General features: G+C 45.9%; 1 protein-coding gene across 2 annotated transcripts in view; it reads left to right on the top strand.

The window, feature by feature from the left end:
* Nucleotides 1-423: 423 nt before the first annotated feature.
* TRAPPC12 (trafficking protein particle complex subunit 12) overlaps nt 424-21,505 on the top strand; it is a 91,302-nt gene continuing 70,220 nt past the window's right edge. For both annotated transcript variants that reach the window (XM_036103429.2, XM_078055913.1), the window contains exons 1-3: nt 424-570; nt 8,796-10,001; nt 19,981-20,097. In XM_036103429.2, the coding sequence (XP_035959322.1) occupies nt 8,802-10,001; nt 19,981-20,097 (1,317 nt within the window). In that variant the 5' untranslated portion in view covers nt 424-570; nt 8,796-8,801. The remainder of the gene's footprint in view (nt 571-8,795; nt 10,002-19,980; nt 20,098-21,505) is intronic.

Here is a 21,505-nt window from a genome sequence, read left to right on the forward strand (position 1 = left end):
CCTCTCCCACTCCCCCTGCTTGCCTGCTTGTGTCCCCTCTCTCGCTGGGTCTCTCTCTCTCTCTCTCTGTCAAATAAATAAAATCTTTTTAAAAAAATTAAAAAAATTAAAAATTAAAAAATTTAATCACTTATGAAGACAGAAATGGTTTTTCTCTGTTGTATCCTAATGCCCAGTGCCCTGCCAGGCACAGTTAATATTCAACAGATACCCCTCAAACGAATAAAGAGCCCTCAGTGATTCCAGTAAAAAAAATGAAGGAGGCAGAGGCGCAGACTGGAGCGTCCCGTTCACTGTCTCCGATTGCCTGAGAAAGCAGTCTCCGTTCCCCGCCCACCAGAGCACCTAGGTGAGCAGGCCCCGCCCACCGCAGCACGAACCGGAAATGGCTGGGAGGCCGTCCCTGCACGAGGCCTGCGCGAAAGCAGCACGAACGGAGAGCGCGCGCAGGCGTAAAAGCCGGAGGAGGTGCCGGCTCCAGTCCCTCCTTCCGGTCTTCGTCCACTTTCTCCCCGCGCTCTGGTCGCGGCAGCAGGTGACCGCCGCCCCAACCCAGGGGGCAGGGGGCAGGTGAGACTCGGGGCCTGGAATGTGGGGAGGGGGTCAGGTCGTCCGTAACCGCAGCCCCGCCGGCCCTGACCCCAGCCGCTCGGGAAGCTCCTCCACGGGCGGTGCACCCCTTCGGTGGCTTGTCGCCGGGCCGCCGCTCCCCCGGGGAGGGAGGGTCTCTTCGTCGGTGTCTCCTGCCGGAGCTCCTTTCCGGGGTCTCCTGTCCCGGCCCCCGCCTGTGGGGCTCCTCCGCGGGGGGCTGCTCCGTGACGTCTCGTCCTGGGAGGTCTGCTCCAGGTCCCAGCTGTGGCACTCGGTGAGCAGCTCGGCCTGAGCACGCGCCTTGATTTCTCTTCTCGTTAGTTTGCTCTTCTGTAGACGGACGGCACCTGCCCGACCAAACCCTCAGTACTGGGGCGGTAAATGCGGCGGTTTGTGTGAAAGTGTAGACGCCGCTATTATCCCACGTCCTGATTCCTTCCAGAGCCACATTCGGGTCGGAACTGATCGATGGAGTGCGTATACTGCGAAGACTGAAAACATTTTATTTTATTTTATTTTAAGATTTTATTTATGTGACAGAGACACAGCGAGAGAGGGAACACAAGCAGAGGCAGAGGGAGAAGCAGGCTTCCCGCTGAGCAGGGAGCCCGATGCGGGCTCGATCCCAGGACCCTGGGACCATGACCTGAGCCGAAGGCAGACGCTTAACGACCGAGCCACCCAGGCGCCCCAGAAAACATTTATTTTAAAAGAAGCGCAGGGCTCAAAGATACGTTCTGAAATGCGTGTGTGTTCCTCCCACTTGACCAGGAAAGTTTAACCAGGCGGAACTTGGACTATAGTTTCCCCCTTCTCGTGGCTGCCGGAAGATAGGGTGTCTTCGCATCCAAATACTCTCCTCCTGGCTTCTTTTCATGAATTCAGGATGGTACCGAGTGACAGCCCCTGAGCCTGGCCCACTGTGGTGGGATGGGAGAGGGGGAGGGGAATGCAGTTAGGGCAATTTAGTGGCAGTGTCTTTCACTCGTCCTCCCAGTCTGTGATTTCCAACAGCATGTTAGCACTGTACTTCTTTATTAAAATTATAGTTTACTGTGCTAATATGTATGTAGCTCATTACAGTTTAAAAGTACCCTGTGCATCAGTTGCTGTTTATTCCTTATGACCCCAGTTTACAGACTGAGGAAAGCAAGACTAAGAAATTAAGTCATTTTTCAAAGATTGCTTAGTAGTGAAGCTAAGACTCAGCAGTTATTCAGAGCTTGTGTTCAGTGCTCCTTCTGACTCACCTCTGCTACTCTGGATGGTGATCTGTCCTCGCAGCCTTACAGGAAGAGCAAAGGCAGAAAAATCTGTGTCGAAATCAAATATTGACAGTATGCCTTTGGCCAAATCATCTGGTTTTCCCTGCTGCATAATGGAGGTAATAATGGTACTCTGTAAGTTGGTCCTGAGGATTAAATAAGATAACACATGTAAATACTTGATCTGCAGTGGGTGTTCTTTACATGGGGGCTTTTGTAAGTATATGCTAATTAGATTTCCACTACATGGCATATGTTTTCATGGAAATAGGGTTTACATTATCGCAGTCTGGTAAAAGACATAATTCCAGCATCATGTCCAGAAAGGGAACCTGAACTACTGTAGTTTTAATTGTTCTTAGTGAGTTGTTCTTAATGAAACTTCAGTTCTTAAATAATCACTTAAAGGTTAGTACTTAAAAAAAAAAATGTAAGGTGGGGCGCCTGGGTGGCTCATTCGGTGAAGCATCTGCCTTCGGCTCAGGTCATGATCCGGGGGTCCTGGGATCGAGCCCCGTATCAGGCTCCTTGCTCGGCAGGGAGTCTGCTTCTCCCTCTCCCTCTGCCCCTTCCCCCCGCCCCGTTCTCTTTCTTCTCTCAAAAAGGTAAATAAAAATCTTTAAGAAAATATAAACGATCTTTGGTTTCAAGAAGTTTACAGTGAGAAGCAGCAGCGTTAGTTGCTAAAAGCCTGGACACCACCACAACTCCTGAAGTTTAAATCCTGGCTCTAGGGGCGTCTCAGTGGCTCAGTTGGTTGAGAGTCCAACTCTTGATTTCGGCTCAGGTCATGATCTCAGGGTTGTAGGATCAAGCCCTGAATAGGGCTCCACACTGGTCATGGTGCCTGCTTGAGATTCTCTCTCTCCTTCTTCCTCTGCTCCCCCTACCCTGCTCATGCATGTGCTCCCTCTCCCTCTCTCTCTTAAAAAAAAAAAAAAAAATCATAAGGCATTAATTAAGGGCATCGTGCAAAGCACTCACCCGAACAAAAAGTCCACTTTCTTTGCTAGCATTTTAATGCTAACATAAGCTAAAATCATGTCTATGATTTAATAAAATTATTAAGCCAATAATAGAAATAATGAATTATATTACACAGAAATCAAAAACAAATACATCTGCTGTTCCATTTTTTAATTATGAAATATAAAGACCACATGTAACATTCATGGAAGACAAAGATCAAGTGCAAACCTGACCCAGTCTTCTGCCCACCAGCATAGAAATGGACAGTTGCCATGGCTTGTTCATGTGTCCCTCCCTGATCAGACCTTCACTTGCCATTACCCCCAGCCCCCTCCCCAAAGGAATTGGGTATTATAATCACCTTGCTTTTGCACCTGTATTCCTAAAACAATATATTGTTTAATTTACGTGTTTTTGAACCTTATACAGAAAATTATGCTGCTTATTTTTCTACTCATTCTTTGTGCAAAATTAGATTTGTGAGGTTCAAACATTGATGCACTAGATATAGCATGGTTCATTCATTTAACATTTAATGTTCCATTTTTAATACGTTATTTATTTATTATTGTGTCTACGGGCAGTACTTGTTTCCAGATTTTTTTTTTTTTTAAATCTTTGGAAGGAGGCAGGTATTTTGTTTGGAGTTGCTGTTGATAAGCATTCACGGTCATAGCTTATGCTACCATGTGAGGAGTTCCTCTGTGATACATAGGTCATAGAACCATTTATTGTCTTAACCAGAGCTCTTGAGAGCGAAAAGATATACTTAGTTTTACCGTAACCATGGGTATGAATGGAAGCGTCCTGGAAAAATCAAGATGGATGGCCATTGAGTCACAGGATTCATGCTTGTGAAATGCGTATCCCTTTCAGACTGTTTGGATCTTTGGCCTATTTTTCTGTTGGGTCATTTATTGTCCTATTGAGTTATAAGAATTTTTTATATATTCTTGATATTAAGAAGTCTGACCGTACCAAGTGTAGGTAAATGTGGTGAACAAGAATACTTTCACACTGCCACTGTGTGTGTAAATTGGTACAAACACTTAGGAAGGCAATTTGACATTATCTAGCAAAGATGAAGAGATATATTCTCTATGAACCAACATACACATAACGTTTGATAACATCTTGAAGAAGTTTGCACATGAACACCAGGAGACATGTATGAGAATATTCATAATGGCACTGTCTGTACTATCAAAAACCTAAAAATACCTCAGACGCTCATCGGTGATAGAACAGATCATATGTTGAGGCGCCTGGGTGACTCAGTCGGTTAAGCGGCTGCCTTCGGCTGAGGTCGTGATCCCAAGGTCCTGGGATTGAGCCCCATGTAGGGCTCCCCGCTCAGTGGAGAGCCTGCTTCTCCCTCTCCCTCTGCCTGCCTCTCTGCCTGCTTGTGCTCTTTCTCTGTCTCTCTGTCAAATAAATAAAATCTTTAAAAAAAAAGAATAGATCATATGTTGTGACACCATCACACAACAGGGCACTCTCAACAGCAAAGATGAATGAATCCCAGCCTCACACTACTAATAAAGTTGAATCTCAAGGTTAAGCGTAGAGAGGGGAAATTAGGTCAAAAACTGAAAAATCTAAGTAACGTGTTAAGGAAGTAAGCATGTGGAAGATTAAAGAAAAATAAGAGTATGGCAAATTTCAGAATATTACCACTAAAGGGGAGGGAAGTAAATATTAGAGTGTCTCAACCGTATGTTATAAATATTGTTTGTATCCACTCAAAATTTGTTAAAAGTTTTTTACAGAAATGCACCTTTAGGAGAGAAGAGGGAAAGTTACAAGAAAAGAACCTCTAAGTTCTCCTACTGAGAGAAGAAAGTTTGTACCTGAGCTATCTCTTTCTGTCCAGAATATCTCCGTCACCCCTGTGCCATTTTTCTATTTGCCTCATGTATGTGTGTTAGCTACCTAGCTTTCTCTCTGTGTCACTTCCTACAACATGGGATTACCGAGTTACCCTGGGATCTAAGACACAGTAGAATGCTGTGAGTTGCAGGACGTTTCAAAACAGCCCTTTGGCAGTGGTTTTTAATAAATACGTAGTTTCTATTCGGAAATTAAGATTGGGGTGCCAGGGTGGCTCAGTTGGTTGAGCATCTGCCTTTGGCTTAGGTCTTGATCCCAGGGTGCTAGGATCGAGTCCCGCATCAGGCTCCTTGCTCAGTGGAGAGCCTGCTTGTCCCTCTCCCTCTGCCCTTCCCCCAAAGATACTAGGATTAACAATATAATTTTTACTCTGGATTGGGCAGCACCTTTTTAGTCTTTATCACTAGGAAACATTGATTTTTCTAATTTAGATTGGATTAGAAACAAGGTTTCTAAAGAGAAAACATAGTTACAAGCAAGCATTGATTTGCAAGAATGTTGATGTTTACCTCGCTTTCTTCCTTTCAGAAGATTGTTACTTTAAAAACATTTTAGATAAATTGGTAAACACAATTGCTGTGTCAAGAGTTTTATCCTTTGCCTACCTGCTTTGCAGAAAAGTTACATTTCTACTCTCAATAAATAAGCTTCCCCAAAGCTCTCTAGGAGCTGTCATTTCTAAAAATCTGTCTATGTCATAGACAGTTTTTTTTCTAAAAAATCATAGTTTCAATCTCTGTTTCTTTAATTACTGGTGAAGCAGTTGTTTCTTGCTGTAAGTATCCAGTCCACATCATGAGTGGGTCTTGTATAGTGATTAGCTTTCTCTTATTCCAATGAATTGTGGGAAGTAGCTCAGTGTTATCTGGACAGTCTTTCCTATGGCGCCCCCATTTTAGTCTGTCTCTGTATCTAATACATACAAATTAACCTTGACTGGCAGTTAATCCTGCTTATTTTAAGAGTAGAACTTTCTCCACCCTTCCCTGTATATAAAGAAAACACTGTGATTTTGCCAGTTCTGATATTCTTTACCTTTTCCTGTAATTGTATCAGACCTTTTCTTATATCCTACATTATTCTACAATTAACCATTAGTGTAGTATTGGGATTTCTGGAGTTAAAATCTGAACTGTTTTTATTCTGCGAGGGGCTCAGAACCAAGTTAACCCAGCTGTAGTTAGTGGCATCTCCCAGGTAGGCAAGCACTGTGCTAGGGGCTGGGATACTTCAGTCCTCATGAGGGTTAGTCAGGAAGGACCAAACTCCATTCCTGGCAGTGTGGGGAGTCAGACTGAGCCACCCAAGCGCCCCTACCAATGATTTTATTATTTTCTTTTAGAGATTTTATTTTTAAGTAATCTCTGTCTACACCCAATGTGGGGCTCAAACTCACAACCCCAAGATCAAGAGTCATGGGCTCTACCGACTGAGCCAGCCGGGTGCCCCACTACCAGTGATGTTGCTGAGTCCCATCACTGCTCTGATTCTCAACGTCCCCTTCTGTGTATTAGGGCATTGATGGTGTTGCATTCAGCTGCTGTCCAGGTGAAAGGAAGTTGTGCTTGCTGTTCCCATGGTCTTCCTGCCCAGCCTCTGCTGCACAGAGAGGACCCAGGGGACAGCCCTGCATGTGACAGCATGTCCATTCTTTGATGTTCTCCAGGCAGCCTCTCCTCTGCCTTGCTATGAAACGTTACCAGAAAAAGGCTTCTGTTCCTTTTTCATTTCATTTTTGACTCCTTTATAGCTAATTAGATGAATATGTGACAAATGGGGAATTAGTAACTGACTATGCTGGACAAGAAATTTCTCCAAAGTGTTTACCTTTGGTTATCTACTTTAATCTTGTTTTTAGAGCTCAGGGTGACCAGGCTGTAAAAAGGAAGGACGGCTAATTTGGAATACTGTGGAAGTGTTGCCAAAGAAGTACTCTTATCTAGAGATCAGCTAAGTATAGTTTTTAAAGGTCAAGCAGGCATTTTTTTTTTCTAGAAAAACCCTCATCTTAATTGGACTTTGTTCACTATAAGAATAGAACTATATACAGTAACTTTTACTAAAAAAGTTTTTCAAGAAAAGGAGCACATTTTCTTTAGAGTTCAAACTCCTTGTTTCATTCTGTGGCCTCTACCATCCAGTGTCAACCCAGCGTTTCAGCTTCAACCGGCCCTGGTTTCTCCGCTTACTAGCGGCACGGCTTTGAGCGAGCTTGACCTCCCTGAGCATCAGCTTCCTCATCTGCAAGGTGAAGAAAATGACAGTGGTTGTATCACAGGGTGGTTCTGAGGATCAAGTAAGAACATACACATAGAACCCTTAGAACAGTACTGAGGACAGAATTCGCACCAGTAATCTGTCTGGTTCGCTGTCGTTAGCTCCAGCGGTCAGCCTGCCTTAATGAGGGTGCCTGTCTTGGTACGGTTTTTCTTTCTCATGCTCGATTCAGGCAGACAGCGTCCCAGGGAGAATGGGGAGATTGTTACAGGTTGGAGTGTCTTGGCTTCATGGAAGAGGGGGTCTACAACTGGGTCATAAGTAGAGGTTTTTGTTGTTGTTGTTTTAGTTTGCTTTCAAAATCTCATTCTTTATTATTACTGACTTACTGCACACTGCCCCAAACCCACTGTAGCACTTCTCATGGGAAAATGTCACAGGCACGATCCATTCAAGTTTCCCAAACTTTTATAACCAAAACCTGACACGTGGACCCACATGGGTGCACACTACAATAATATGACTTTCTCTGGAAATGCAACCCAAGGAGACGCAGCCATCATCCCTAATAGTATAAATCCACAAGAATTGAATTAAGATTGTTGGCTAGGCTGATAGGCAGGGGCCAGGCAGTAGGGCCTTTGTGTTTTCTTGGCTTCTCGCCTGCTCTGCCCGCTAAGAACAAGTAGGGTTTAAAAGGCTGGAGACCTCACCGCTGTTAGGAAGGCTAGTATCAGAACAGGAAATAACAAGTATCATCAGGAATGTGGAGAAATTGAAATCCTTGTGTATTCTTGCAGGAAATGTAAAATGGTGCAACTACTATGGAAAACAGTTTGTTGGTTGCTCAAATAATTAAAAATAGAATTGTCATATGATTCAGCAATCCTACTTCTGGGTATATACCCAAAGGAATTAAAAGCAAGGACTCAAAGAGATACTTGTACATGCGTGTTCATGGCAGCAGTCAGTGGCCGAAGCGTGGAAGCAAGCCAACTGTTCATCGTGGATGAAGGTGGAAGCAAAATGTGGTGTGAAGATACAATGGAATATCAGTCAGCCTGAAAAAATAAGGAAATTCTGACATACTACAACATAGGTGAACCTTGAGGGCATTAAGCTAAGTGAAATAAGCCAGTCACAAAAGGGCAAATACTGTGGTGTCCCACTTATGTGAAATACCTACAGAAGTCACATTCATGGGGTCATAAAGTAGAAGGCCATTATCAGGGGCTGGCATTGGGGGGCAGGGAGTGCTGGGGAGTCATTGTTTAATGGGTACAGTGTTTCAGTTTTGCAAAATGAGAAGAGTTCTGGAGATTGGTGGTGGTGATGGTTGCACAATGATATGAATGCACTGAATACCCCTTAATTTTGAAGTCAAAAATGGTTAAGATGGTAAATGATCAAGATGGTTACGTTATGTGTCTTTTACCATGATCAATCAATTGATAGATGGCTGGAGAAATGGAGTCTTTTGAATTTTGAACCACGTGAATATATAACTGATAAACATTTTTTAATAGGCTTTATTTTTTGGAGCAGTTGTGGTAGGTTCACTGCAAACTTGTGAGCAGAAGGTTCAGAGGTTGCCCATACACCCTCCACCTCCCTCACCAAGCAGTACATTTGTTACAGTCAGTGAAGCTGCGTTGACACATCATTATCACACAAAGTCCGTAGTCCGCAGTAGCGTTCACTCTTGGTGTTGTGCATTCCATGAGTTTGGGCAAATGTGTAATGACATGTATCCACCATTTGTTTTTAAGTTTAAAAAACAGTTTTAACAGGAAGGTAAAATCAGCTCAACAATAACTGAGATAGAAAGCTGATGAGGTTGGTTCGTATCTGTCTTTGCTTCAGGGGGCCATGGAGAATGCTAACGGCGCCAAGCAGAGCATGACTGAGGACTCGAGTCCGGCCGAGGGGCAAACCGGGAGCACCACTCCACAGGGAGAGCAGGGGCAGCTGCTTTATCACGAGGAAACCATTGACCTCGGTGGAGACGAGTTTGGGTCTGAAGAGAATGAGACTATATCAGAAGATTCTAATAATTTCGTAGATAAGCTTAACGAGCACCTGATGGAGAGCGTCCTCATTTCTGACTCTCCTAATAATAGCGAAGATGACACAGGTGACCTTGGCTGTTTGCAGGATGTTGTGGAGCCTGCAGAAGGCAACGCTGGTCCCACACTGGAAAGTCTCGGGGACGAAGGAGCAGTGGACACCCTGAGCAAGGACAGTGAAAGTGACGGAGAGGATGTGTCTAAAGACATCTCTGACACGAGCCCCGACCCAGACCACAACCAAGTCAAAGGTGTGCCCGCCTTGGGAGAGGAGGGTGCAAAGGACCCTGGTCCAGGGGACGGGAGCACTCACCCGGAAGGGCCGGGGTGCACCCCACCTCCGAGACAGCCCCCTCCCACTGAGGAGCCCGTCCCAGTGTGCACCATCTTCAGCCAGCCGCTTCCCGCCCGCTCCCAGCCGCCCCTGCTCCTGCGGGATGGCTTCGAGCCCCAGATGGTGAAGTCTCCGAGCTTCGGTGGTGCGAGCGAAACGGTGGCCAAGACCCCTCCCCAGGCTGTGCAGCCAAGCCCCAGCCTGAGTAAATTTTTTGGTGATCCTGCCAACACTAATTCCTTGGCCTCAGACTTCTTTGATTCGTTCACGACTTCCACTTTCATCTCTGTCAGTAACCCCCATGCAGGTTCTTCAGCTCCAGAAAAACTGTCTTCGCTCTCCACTCCGGGGGGAGAAAGGTCCCCAGGTGCCGCTGAGCCTTCTCACTCTCCAGGGATCGAAAAGTCAAAAGCAGGTGTTTCCCCAGCTTCTGTAGAAATCCCTCAGTCTCCAAAACCGTTTTCACAGATCCAGGCTGTGTTTGCGGGGAGCGAGGACCCCTTTGCCACAGCCCTGAGCATGAGCGAGATGGATCGCAGAAGTGATGCCTGGCTCCCCGGGGAGGGGACCAGGGACGTCCTGATTTCAGTAGCCACCCAACAGTACAGCACAGTGTTCGTAGACAAGGAGAGCCTCACCATGCCAGGCCTCAAGTTTGACAACATCCAGGTGGGTGCAGGACATCTTCAGGGGGCCGTTCGTGGCCGGATTCCTCGGTGGCCACTTCTAGTTCCTTCTCATCTCTTTCTGCTTTCCCTCTCCCTCCCTCACCCCCCCTCATATGGATGTGTGTGTGTGCGCGCGCGCGCACATACACACACACAAATACCTTTCAGGGATTGAAAAGTCCTCATTTTTTAGCAATTCCTAAAATACTCTTGGAGAGTCTGTGTTACATCACTAGTTAATTTGGAACTTTGTTGATTTCCCTAATGTATTTAAGGCACTAGTCAATGTCTTAGAAGTAAATGCCAGCAAGGTAGATAGTTACATCATAATTCTCTGACGTAGCTGTGGACTTCAGGTGCTCAGGTTATTTGTGACATTTAAGCTTCAGCAAATGGTAAGTCCCCCATTCCTTTTTTTTAAAATCTGGGGAGTATATTTGTTTAGCATATAACATGCTTGATGTAGAAAGAGTTTTATAGACTCACTAAGAAAAATGTGGATGGCCCCACAAAGTAACAAATCACAAAAATATTTCAATGTTCTATATAATAAATAGTGACATAGAAAAGTTCAGTCTAGCAATCAAAGATGATAAGGTTATCTCCATTTTCTGTTATCTAATTGGGCATTTCGTTCATGATTATTCCATGTTTGCTAGAGTGTGGGAAAATGGCCTGACTCAGGCAGCCCTGATGGGACCATAAGTCAGTACAAACATTTTTAAGTAAAGTTTTTAAATCAGCATCCAAATGTGCGTATTCTTTGGTCCAGAAATCCCAGTCTTAGGAATTTTTTTATAAGGAAATAATGTCACTGGTATACAAATACCCAGCTTTTGGGATGCCCATCACAGTGTGGTTTATTATTGCAAAGCATCTGAAACGATCCAAAAGCCCATTATCAAGAGGCTGGTTGAATACATTTGAGTCATCTATAAAATGGAATATTAACGTAGATATTAAAAATGATGATACAGGGACGCCTGGGTGGCTCAGTCAGTGAAGCGTCTGCCTTCGGCTCAGGTCATGATCTCAAGGTCCTGGGATCGAGCCCCGTATCGGGCTCCCAGGCTTCCTGTTCGGCGGGCAGTCTGCTTCTCCCTCTCCCTCTGCCCCTCCCCACCCCACGCTCGTGCACGCTCTCTCTTGCTGTCTCTCTCAAATAAATAAATAAAATCTTTTTTTTTTTTTTAAAGATTTTATTTATTTATTTGAGAGAGAGAATGAGAGAGAGAGAGAGAGCACATGAGAGGGGGGAGGGTCAGAGGGAGAAGCAGACTCCCTGCTGAGCAGGGAGCCTGATGCGGGACTCGATCCCGGGACTCCAGGATCATGACCTGAGCCGAAGGCAGTCGCTCAACCAACTGAGCCACCCAGGCACCCTAAATAAAATCTTTTTTAAAAAATTAAATACAAATGTTAAAAAATGATGATATAGCAGGATTTTTAACGAGGTCCATATTTTATTGTTAAATTTGAAAAACTGGATACAAGACGGCATGCGGCATGCATAGTATGGTGAGAATGTTTATAAATACGTGTAACACGTACCTAGAGAGTGAGCGCATCGGATGGCAGTGGCAGGTGATTGCCCAGGTTGCCGCCCAGCCCCGGGCATGGGGGACACCGGTCCAGCCCCGGTGGCTGGCCTTGTGTCCTGCGCGTGTCTGCCCTCCTGTCTCCAACAGCCCTTTTGGGAAGCATGTGCCCGCTTCTGCACACGCATGGCTGGTCGGAAGGCCCAGTGCGTGGGACGTGTGTTGTCGTGGCATGGTAAACTGCTGAGCCCTGGGAGAAGGGCCACACTGGGGACCTAGAAATGCGAGCCCATAGGTTCTGACACTTCGCATGGCAGTGTTGACAGCATATTCAGGTACCAAACGCACATTTATTGTGCGTGTACCGTTTACCAGGCATTGTGAGAGGCTTCCTTCTCCACTCTCTCAAGCAGAATATACTGAACATAAACTTACTTTTGCGGGATCTTTTTAATGAATTCCGGGTATGGACTCTGAGTTCACGGGGTACTTGGACATGCAGGATTTGGTTTATGTATTCACAGATTTCCTTCCCCACCCTTCCCTGGCCCTGTCTACATCCACTCTACCCGCAGAGGGGGAGGAGGGGAAGGCTTTACTGTTCCATGTTTCTTCCCTCCCTGCTTCTGGGGGACTGTGTGCTCGGCCACCATGTTCCTGCAGCCTCCGTGGGACTGGCCTTTTAGCACTTCCTTTCCACACTGTCTGTTGTTTGCAGTTTGCTTCCCCCCCATTGTAATTCAGGGGAAAATTGAAGGTTGCCATGGAAATGACTTTGCCCAGGGGTTCTAGGGTACGTTTGGAGATGTGTAGAGGTGCTTCACTCTGGTTGCCAGAGGTCTAGGGTGAGCACATGACATTTCATGGATGGGGCCAAGCATGCTAAATAGCCTGTGGGCTGGTTAGTGCCAGACCAGAAATATTGTGCTGCCCAAAATGTCAGTCCTCCTTGAGTCAGGAAACACAAGCCCTGAAGTTCAGGGCTGGTTTCCCCTAGATTGAATCAGATACAGAGGCCCTGTCATAGGTCCTCCCTAACTCTAAAGCTTCCGTGATTTACCTCCCCAGTTCCACGCAGCTGCCCGTGAGAAAGTCAGGACACTGCACAAGTCAGCAAGGGTTAGGGAGCTCCCACTGCCTGGGCAGAGTGCAGGGAGCCGGCCAGGGCACCGCCTTCCTTCTTTTCATTTCCTTTAAGTCCTCCGGTAATGTCTTCAGTACCTCTTGCAGTCCACGGTGGTGGTTTTGGGAACCTTGTGGTAGGTTGAAATTTGAACCGAGAATAGTTCCCAGAATACCTTTGACTCTCCCACATGACAGGTGTGCTGTATGTGCGTCCCCGTGTCTCTTCATCTGTACATTATCATTCCCAAGACAGAAAAGAAAATGTACGGTTAACCTTGAACCGACGTGCTGTGTTTATTTGCCAGAAGACTTAGGATTGGTTTCTCTTTTAATTTTCTGGGCACACCAAGCTTTTGAAACCATTTCTTGGATTTACTCATTAATAAGCTCCCCCTTTGTCACTGTTACTACGACAGAGTTGTTCATTCTCAATCAGCTTTCTAAAACACTTAGGATTTTCTTCCAAATTGCTCGCCTCATTAAAAATTACCTTCCTGGAGGATAAAACTTGAAAAGATTTTAATTTCTCTATGAAATGACGTCAGTGGCAGTCTTAGCTAAGTTAGAAGCGGAAAGGTGAACGTGTAACACCTCCTTCCACTCCAGTGGCATCAGAAGGACACAGACATTTTCAGCTCGTTATGGTTGTACGTGCCCTCTGTCCTCAAAGGAGTAAATGGAAAGTTTGTGGGGAAATGGTAATTCAGAACTTTTTAGAACCAGTAAGGAATGAAAGTGGAGAATTGTTTGTGTGGTGCTTGTTCACTAAAGAGAGAGGAAGGGAAAAGGGGAATAAATAGAAGCAGCAGAATTTCAGTGGTGAGGGTAACAGGGCGGTGAAGGTGATGGGGTTGGGCCCCTCTTGCAGGCATCAGAATTCCCCAGCCCATGCTGGCGGCACGAGAAACCTGGCACACACACTTGGAGACTGGAGCCTTCCACCACCCCTTTCGCATTCTCTTTCCCCGTTCTTGCCTTCCCTCTCACCCTTCCTGCAACTCAGATTTCTCCGGAATCCCCTCAGGGAAGCCCACACGGTACGTGTGGAAACCCCGGGTCAGGAGCCTCCAGGAAGCCAAGTACCCACCTGTTCCTGCAGCTCCACCAGCTACACATGTTCTCAGCTTTCATTAGTCTGCAAAAATCATTTATGTCATCTCCATTTTTAAAGGTTATTTTTTTCTGGATATGCAATATGTTTACAATATAAAATTCCAGGTTGACAGGTGTTTTTTTTTTCCATTCAACATTTTAAAGATGCTCTTCCATCGTGTTCTGGATGTGAAATTTATAATAATTTTTAAGATCTTATTTATTTGAGAGAGAGCACAAGGAGGGAAGAGAGGGCGAAGGAGAGGGAGAAGCAGACTCCCCGCTTAGCAGGGAGCCCGATGAGGGACTTGATCCCAGGACCCTGAGATCATGACCTGAGCCAAAGGCAGACACTAAAGCGACTAAGCCACCCAGGCGTCCTATAATTTTATCTTCACTCTTCTATATCTAATGTACATGTTTTCCTCTGGTTACTTTTAAGATTTTATCACTGGTTTTCAGCTGTTTGATCCTGATATGCATTCACATGGTTTTCTTTTCTGTTTATCTTGCTTGGGATTTGTTGACCTTACTGGGATGTGTTTTCCCAGTTGGGAATATTCTAGTCCTTACCTCTTCAAATAGTTTTTCAGTTTTCCCTCCCTCCTCTCTACTTCTGGGACTCAATTCCACACATTACTCGATTTTGCCAGAGGTCACTAAGGATCTGTGTTTGTTATTCAGTTTAATTTCTCTTTTTGCTTCCCTTTGAAATTCCTGCAGTCATGTCCTGAAGTCCGTAGTCTTTCCTTCTGTGCTTTTTAGTTTGCAGCTGATGCTTTTTGGTGAATTTTTCATGTTTTTTGTCTCCAGAATTTGCATTTGCTTCTTTTTTATCTTTTTCTTTATTCAATGTGTTGAAGTTTTGCTTCAGATTCTCACGGACATTTATAACAGCTGTCTGAAGGTTCTTCTCCGGGTAGTCTGTCATCTCCGTAATCTCTGGATCTGTTTGTATTTATCTCTTCTCTTGGTTGTGGGTCACATGTGCTGGCTTTGTCCCATGTCTCGTCATTTTTGGTTAGAGGATGGACATTGTGGGTTTCATGTGTTTGGAAGTCTGTATTGTGTTGTCTTCAAAAAGACTTGCACTTCGTTCTGGTCGGCAGGTATGTTATATGCAGATTCACTTGATCTTTTTCAGGTTTGTTTTTAAGCTTCTTAGGGTGACTTTAGAGTAGCTTTTCCTCATGGGTGACCTTTCTGACATCTGTTGAAAGCCTCGGTGTTCAACAAGAGTGCTCCACACAGTTGGCATAAACTTGGCATCTTTCAGCCTGTGTGACCTCTGAGAATTGCTCAGCTCCCTTGCCGTTTCACCCAGCCTTCTAGAGCATCACCGTGTGCATGGACTGCTTGGTGTCCAGCAATGGACTCAGGCTTCTGCGCAGAGTTCCCTCGTTTTCAGTGCTCCTTCTTGCCAGTTCCAGCCACCTCAGCCTCTCGGATTCCCAACTTTGTCTCCTCACCTCAGCAAGTTCACCACACCCTGCTTGGGACTCCTCTTCACACTGTGCTCCAAATGTGCCTTTGAATTCAGGAACTCAAGTCATCTTTCTCATTCTCTCAGATCCCAGCCCTCTTCTGTGTCTTCATCCCTTTCCTCACTTGAGAACAGTCCAGTCCCAGTTACTCGTAAGAAGTCCCTGCTGCTTTTGCTCACCACACTCACGAACGGTTCCTGAGCTAAGTTTGCTGAACTGAGTTGAAGCATGAGAGTGAGCCCAGGAAGACGTGGGGAGGCCAGTTCAGGCCATTCTGTGATAGCCTCCCACCGTTTTCCTTGTTGAAGCATTCTCTCAAATTCTGATTTGTTTGGGTCCTCACAAGAAAAAAAGGTTTAGATTTGGTTTTGTTTTTATAGCTTTAGGGAAATAGAGTTCACATGTGATAGAGTTCACACATTCAACTTACAATTCACTGGTTTTTAGCATTTTTTTAAAAGATTTTATTGATTTATTTGACAGAGAGAGACACAGCGAGAGAGGGAACACAAGCAGGGGCAGTGGGAGAGGGAGAAGCAGGCTTCCCGCTGAGCAGGGAGCCCGATGTGGGGCTCGATCCCAGGACCCTGGGATCATGACCTGAATCGAAGGCAGACGCTCAGCAACTGAGCCACCCAGGCGCCCCTGGTTTTTAGCATTTTGACAGAATTGTGCAACCATCACCACAGTCAATTTTTAGAACATTTTTATCTCCCCAAAAGAAGCCAAACCCCCGCCCCCTCCCCCAGCTCCAGGCAAGCACTGATCTCTCTGTGTCTGTGGATTCTCCTGTTCTAGACATTTCATACAAATGCAGTCATACAGTATGTGGTCTTGATGACTGGCTTCTGTTACTTAGGGTAATGTTTTCAAGAGCCATCCATTTTGTAACATGTATCATCCCTACATCATTACTTTTTATTGTCAAATAATATTCCAGTTTATGAATATTCCACATTTTATCCATTCATCCCTTGATGGACATTTCATTTGTTTCCATTTTTTGGCTGTTGTGAATCCACTTTTTGGCTGTTGTGAATGATGCTGCTTATGAACATTCATGAACAAGTTTTTGTGTGGTCACATTTCCGTTTCTCTTGGGTACGTACCTCGGAGTGGAACTGCCGGGTTACGTAGCAACTCCGGGGTTCATTTTTTTAAGATTAATTTATTTATTTGAGAGAGAGAGCATGTGTGCACACATGCATGCACAGGCGAGGGGCAGAGGGAGAGAATCTCAGGCAGATTCCCCAGTGAGCATGGAGCCCGATGCAGGGCTCTATCCCAGGACCCTGAGATCACAACCTGAGCTGAAACCAAGAGTCAGACACTTAACCACCTGAGCCACCCAGGTGCCCCTGGGGTTCATGTTTTGAGGAATGTCCAAACTGTCTTCCAGATGGCTGCACCAGTTTGGGGTTCTGCCTCGTTTTTGTTTCTTTGATGTTTGTTCAGGAGGTTTTGCTTACACTGGGAGAGAGCAAACACGAGCAAGAGGATCACATGCTCCCAGAGCTTCTCCACTGGAGCCATGGCAGAAAGCTCCCTGTGTGCTGGGTCAGGTGCAGGGCCCACTGTCTATTCAGACCACTGCCCCATGACCACTGTGTCTTCAGGTTTCCTAGACAGTAAAGCCTGCATGCTGTGAATCAGCTGCTCTGGTTTCCGTTTTGTCTTTGTCCATTAAAATCGAGAAGGGACTGCTGAACTGTCCCCACACTGAAGGAGGGGTGGCAGCCCATGGCCATCTGTGAGCTGAGATCAGCCACTTGTTCTTGCATAAACACCTCTGACAGGGGTGGTGAGGGTGGGGGGAACAACAGGCATCCTCCCCGTTGCCTGCCTGAGTCCTGGCTCATTCCCATGCTATCTCCCCACGTTTCCTGCTCTGGCCTTGGATGCACCAGTCCCTCACTGAAGAGTTTGCTGATTTGGAGGTGTCCAAGGGTTCCAGGCGGGTTCCATCCCAGGGGCAGCAGCATAGCTCTGAGAAAAATCCCACAGCAGGGCAAGTGTGCTCCCCTCTCCCCCGTGACCACAGGAGGATGTGCAGTCAGGTGCCATGACCCCTGGGCCATAGTCCCCTCCAGCTCAGTGACACAGCAGGAGTAGGTTCATGGAAAGACATTTTGTCCCATCCCTGGGCTTTCATAGGTGAGATGTTTGTTAGTCCTACAAATGCTCATGTCTCAGGAACTTCCTGTGCTAACGAAAATGTTAACCAGCAGAGATTTTTAAGGGAAAAGATGTTTGTAGTGTGGTCTAATTAACAGAGAATGTTGCAGGGATGGAGGAATTAAATGGGTCCTCCCTCTGCGGCATGGAGATGTGATCTTGCCCTTTCCCGGCTCACAGCTCCTCCCACCCAGTTCAAGCCCTTGTCTAATAGGAGTTGCATTCCTGCAAAGCTTTATGGAGCCATATGGCAGAGCTCTTCTTATTCTGCCCTTTAATTGTCCCTCCTAGACCAGTTAGCCCCTTCTGTGGCTCCAGCATTTGAAGCATTTCACCTCACATTCTGAAAGCAAAAAATCATAAAACTGCTGCTTCTAGATTTTCGCTAGAGAGGTGTGGCTTGGCCTCTTGCAGCACGGGGCTCAGTGCCCAGGGCCGGAACCAGACTTGTGACCTGGAACCCCCCTGCCAAAGCCGCCTCTCCCCCTTCACCCATGGAAGGGCAGCCGCAGACCCCTGCAGCATCTTTTCTGCCTCTCCTGCACACGTCATCCACAGGCTGGTGCTTTTTAAGTGTCACTGTTCTGGGCAACCACGAAAGATTCACCTTGCATGCTTACGCCAAGGGTAGGAAAACAATAGGAAGGGGTGGGGGCGCTTGTGGAGTCTGCAGGGAACATGTCCACACTGCTCTCCTCTCCGTCCTCAGTCGCTGTGTGCCCGTGGCCCTGCACGGCTAGCACTCAGCGGCCTGCAGCTGGAAACCAGGGTTTTACTCGCTGAGATGAGAGGATTCTTATTCCCCAGCACCCAAAAGGTGGCATTTCTCCCTGACCTTTCCAGCCACTGATAATCCTTCCTCTCCTGGCCTGGCCAAAGCACCTTGTCCTCTGCCCCTCGCCCTTCCATCTTCCCCTTATGTTTGGTTCGTCTTCTTTTTTATTTATTTTTTTATCTAGGCATAAGTGATACACATTGTATTAAGTTCAGGTGTATAACATGATTCAGTGTTTGCAGATACTGCAAAATGGTCACCACGATAGGTCTTGTTAACATCCCTCACCTTACATATTACAGAATTATTTTTTTCGTGATAAAACTTGTAAGATATATTCTCTTAGCAACTTCCAAATATACAGCGCAGCACTGTTAACTAGTTGCCATGCAGTTCATTCATCCCCAGGACTTCCTTCTTTCTTTCTTTCTTTTTTTTTTTTTTTAGGACTTCTTTCTTTTATAACTGAAAGTTTGCACCTTTTGACCACCTTTCCCATTTGCCCCATCCCCCCACTCCCACCCCTGCCTCTGGCAATCACCAGTGTGTTCTTGTATCTTTGAGTTTGTTTGGATTTTTGGTTTTCATTTTTTTAAGATTCCACATAGAAGTGAGATCATAGGGGATTTGTCTTTCTCTGACTTACTTCATTTAGCATAATGCCCTCAAGTTCCATCCATGTTGAAACAAATGACAAGATTTCATTCTCTTCCTGCAACTGATCCTATTCCATGGGGTGTGGACACCTCGTCTTCTTTATCCGTTCATCTGTCCATGGACATGTGGCTTGTTGCCAAGTGCTGACTGTGAACATGGGGATGCAGACATCTTTTCAAGTTAGTGTCTTTATGTCCTTCAGATAAATACCCAGAAGTGGCACTGCGGGGTCGTAGGCTGGTTCTGTTTCTGACTCTCTGAGGAACGTCCATCCTGTCCTACGGTGGCTGCTCCATCCTCTGTTCCCAGCAGCTGTGCACCAGGGTCCCTTTCATCCACATCCTCACCAGCCGTCTTCCCTCAGGAGCTTCGGATTCCACTTTTCCATCCTTGGGCCCTGTCTGCGGGGGCGTCGAACCTAAGGAGTTGGGCTGTGAGGCCCAAGTTCCCCATGCAGAGGCCGTTTGGGTGCTTTCCTGGCCCCCAGCACAACTCCTGTGAGTGGAGGGCCTGGCTGAGCCCCTGGCATAGGACCTGCTTGGGAGGGCGCTCTTCTCTTGTCTCCCGGGCTGGGGGTGAGCCTAGCACCCGAAGGAGGGCCTGGCTGAGTCCCTGGCAGAGGACCTGCTTGGGAGGGCGCTCTTCTCTTGTCTCCCGGGCTGGGAGTGAGCCTAGCACCCGAAGGAGGGTCTGGCTGAGCCCCTGGCAGAGGATCTGCTCGGGAGGGTGCTCTTCCCTTGTCTCCGGGCTGAAGGACGGCAGTGCCAGGTCCCAGAGGCTTTCCCAGAGACAAAGGCAACCTGGCGGATTGCTGGGGCCCGCGCTGCCGCCCCCATCTGGCCCTTGGTCCCGAACCCCACTCCTGGCTCGGCGTGCCTCTCATGTAAGCCTGGTCCAGGTGGTGGTGATTTACCCCTTCTTCTAAAATAAAGAGAGCAGTTCTAAAATACACATTTTATTAAAGGTGGTGATGCTCAAGCATCTGGGTGATTGAAGTTTTAGTGTACTGTAACCACGTTTTAACCTCCAAACACCAATGGAGAAAAAAGAAATTTCGTTTAGTTATGGGTTCTGGTTAGCTGAGTTTAATTAACATTTTATTGTCTTGACATATTTTTCTTACATTCCTTCAAGGGGGATGCAGTTAAAGACCTGATGCTTCGCTTCCTGGGTGAGAGAGCCGCGGCGAAGAGACAGGTCTTAAATGCCGAGTCCGTAGAGCAGACTTTTGTTGGGTTGAAACAGCTAATTGTAAGTAATGATGTGTTTGATTTCAATATTGTTGTTCTTATAAGGCCCGACTTTCCTTGTAGTATTTTCCTTAGAGTTAATTACTTCAAATGTATTATCTAAAGCCCTTGCATGTAAATAAAATTGTGTTGAATTAGATACAAGTCCTGTGCAGAAAAAGTGTCATATTAACATACTTTTAATATTAAGGCCAATTAGTTAGAAAGCCATTGTTTTAAATGATCACATTCCTTGAAGCGGAATATACTTTGATGAAACATGCTTCATCAAATACAACAACTAAAGATAAGTAATTTTTATTTTTATGTTGTTGTTCTTTTTGAAATACTCTGTTTTCTCTACTTGGTATAAAGGGTTTATTACTGAATGGGTGGGTTCACCAAAAATGCACACAAAAATCTTTGTTCATTACTAGGAGTAAGTGTGACTATGCAGGCAGAGACGCAGTCCCAAATATTCATGGGAAACTATCTGAACTGAAGGCATGTGAACATGAACAGGTAGGTGTTTCTGGCGGTCTTTGAAGCCCAGGAAACTGTACGCCCCCCATAATTGCCTTTATCCTTGGTACCTTTTATCATATTTACAGAAGTATGTGTCTTCAAAGAGGTAATAAGAATCATTTGTTTAGGTGGTTAGCAAATATTTTATACATAAAGCAATTAAAATTTAGGGGCACCCGGGTGCCTCAGTCGATTGAGCAGTCACCTCTTGATTTCAGCTCAGGTATGATCTCAGGGTCATGGGATCGAACCCCATGTCAGGCTCCAGGCTCAGCGTGGAGTCTGCTTCTCTCTCTCCCTCTGCTCCGCCCCGTGCTTTCTTGAGCTCTCTAAAATAAATAGATCTTTTTTTAAAAAAAAAGCAATTGGGGCGCCTGGGTGGCTCCATCATTAAGCATCTGCCTTCAGCTCAGGTCATGATCCCATGGTCCTGGGATTGAGCCCCAAGTCGGGCTCTCTGCTCAGCGGGGAGTCTGCTTCTCCCTCCTCCCTCTCCCACTCCCTCTGCTTGTGTTCCTGCTCTCACTATCTGCTATCTCTCTCTCTGTCAAACAAATAAAATCTTTTTTAAAAAATTTTTAATAAAGCAATTAAAGTTTAATTTTTTAGTAAATGTAAATCAAATGCTTCATTGGGTTTCTTTTACTGAAGTAATTCTGGAATTATTGCTATGACTAAGAAGCTTTGGGAAGGAAAAATATGGAGATAGTCTGGCTTTTTGTTTGTTTTTTAAGATTTTTCTTTTTTTTAGCTATCTGCACACCCAATGTGGGGCTCAAACGCCCAACCAGAGATCAAGAGCTGCATGCTCTGCTGACTGAGCCAGCCAGGGCACCCCAGAAATAGTCTGGGTTTTTTGTGTTGTTTTTTTTTTTTTTTTAAATTCTACAGCACCCTCTCGGGAA

This window comes from Halichoerus grypus, chromosome 10 (assembly GCF_964656455.1).
Source record: "Halichoerus grypus chromosome 10, mHalGry1.hap1.1, whole genome shotgun sequence".
In the NCBI taxonomy this organism is placed as follows: Eukaryota; Metazoa; Chordata; class Mammalia; order Carnivora; family Phocidae; genus Halichoerus; species Halichoerus grypus.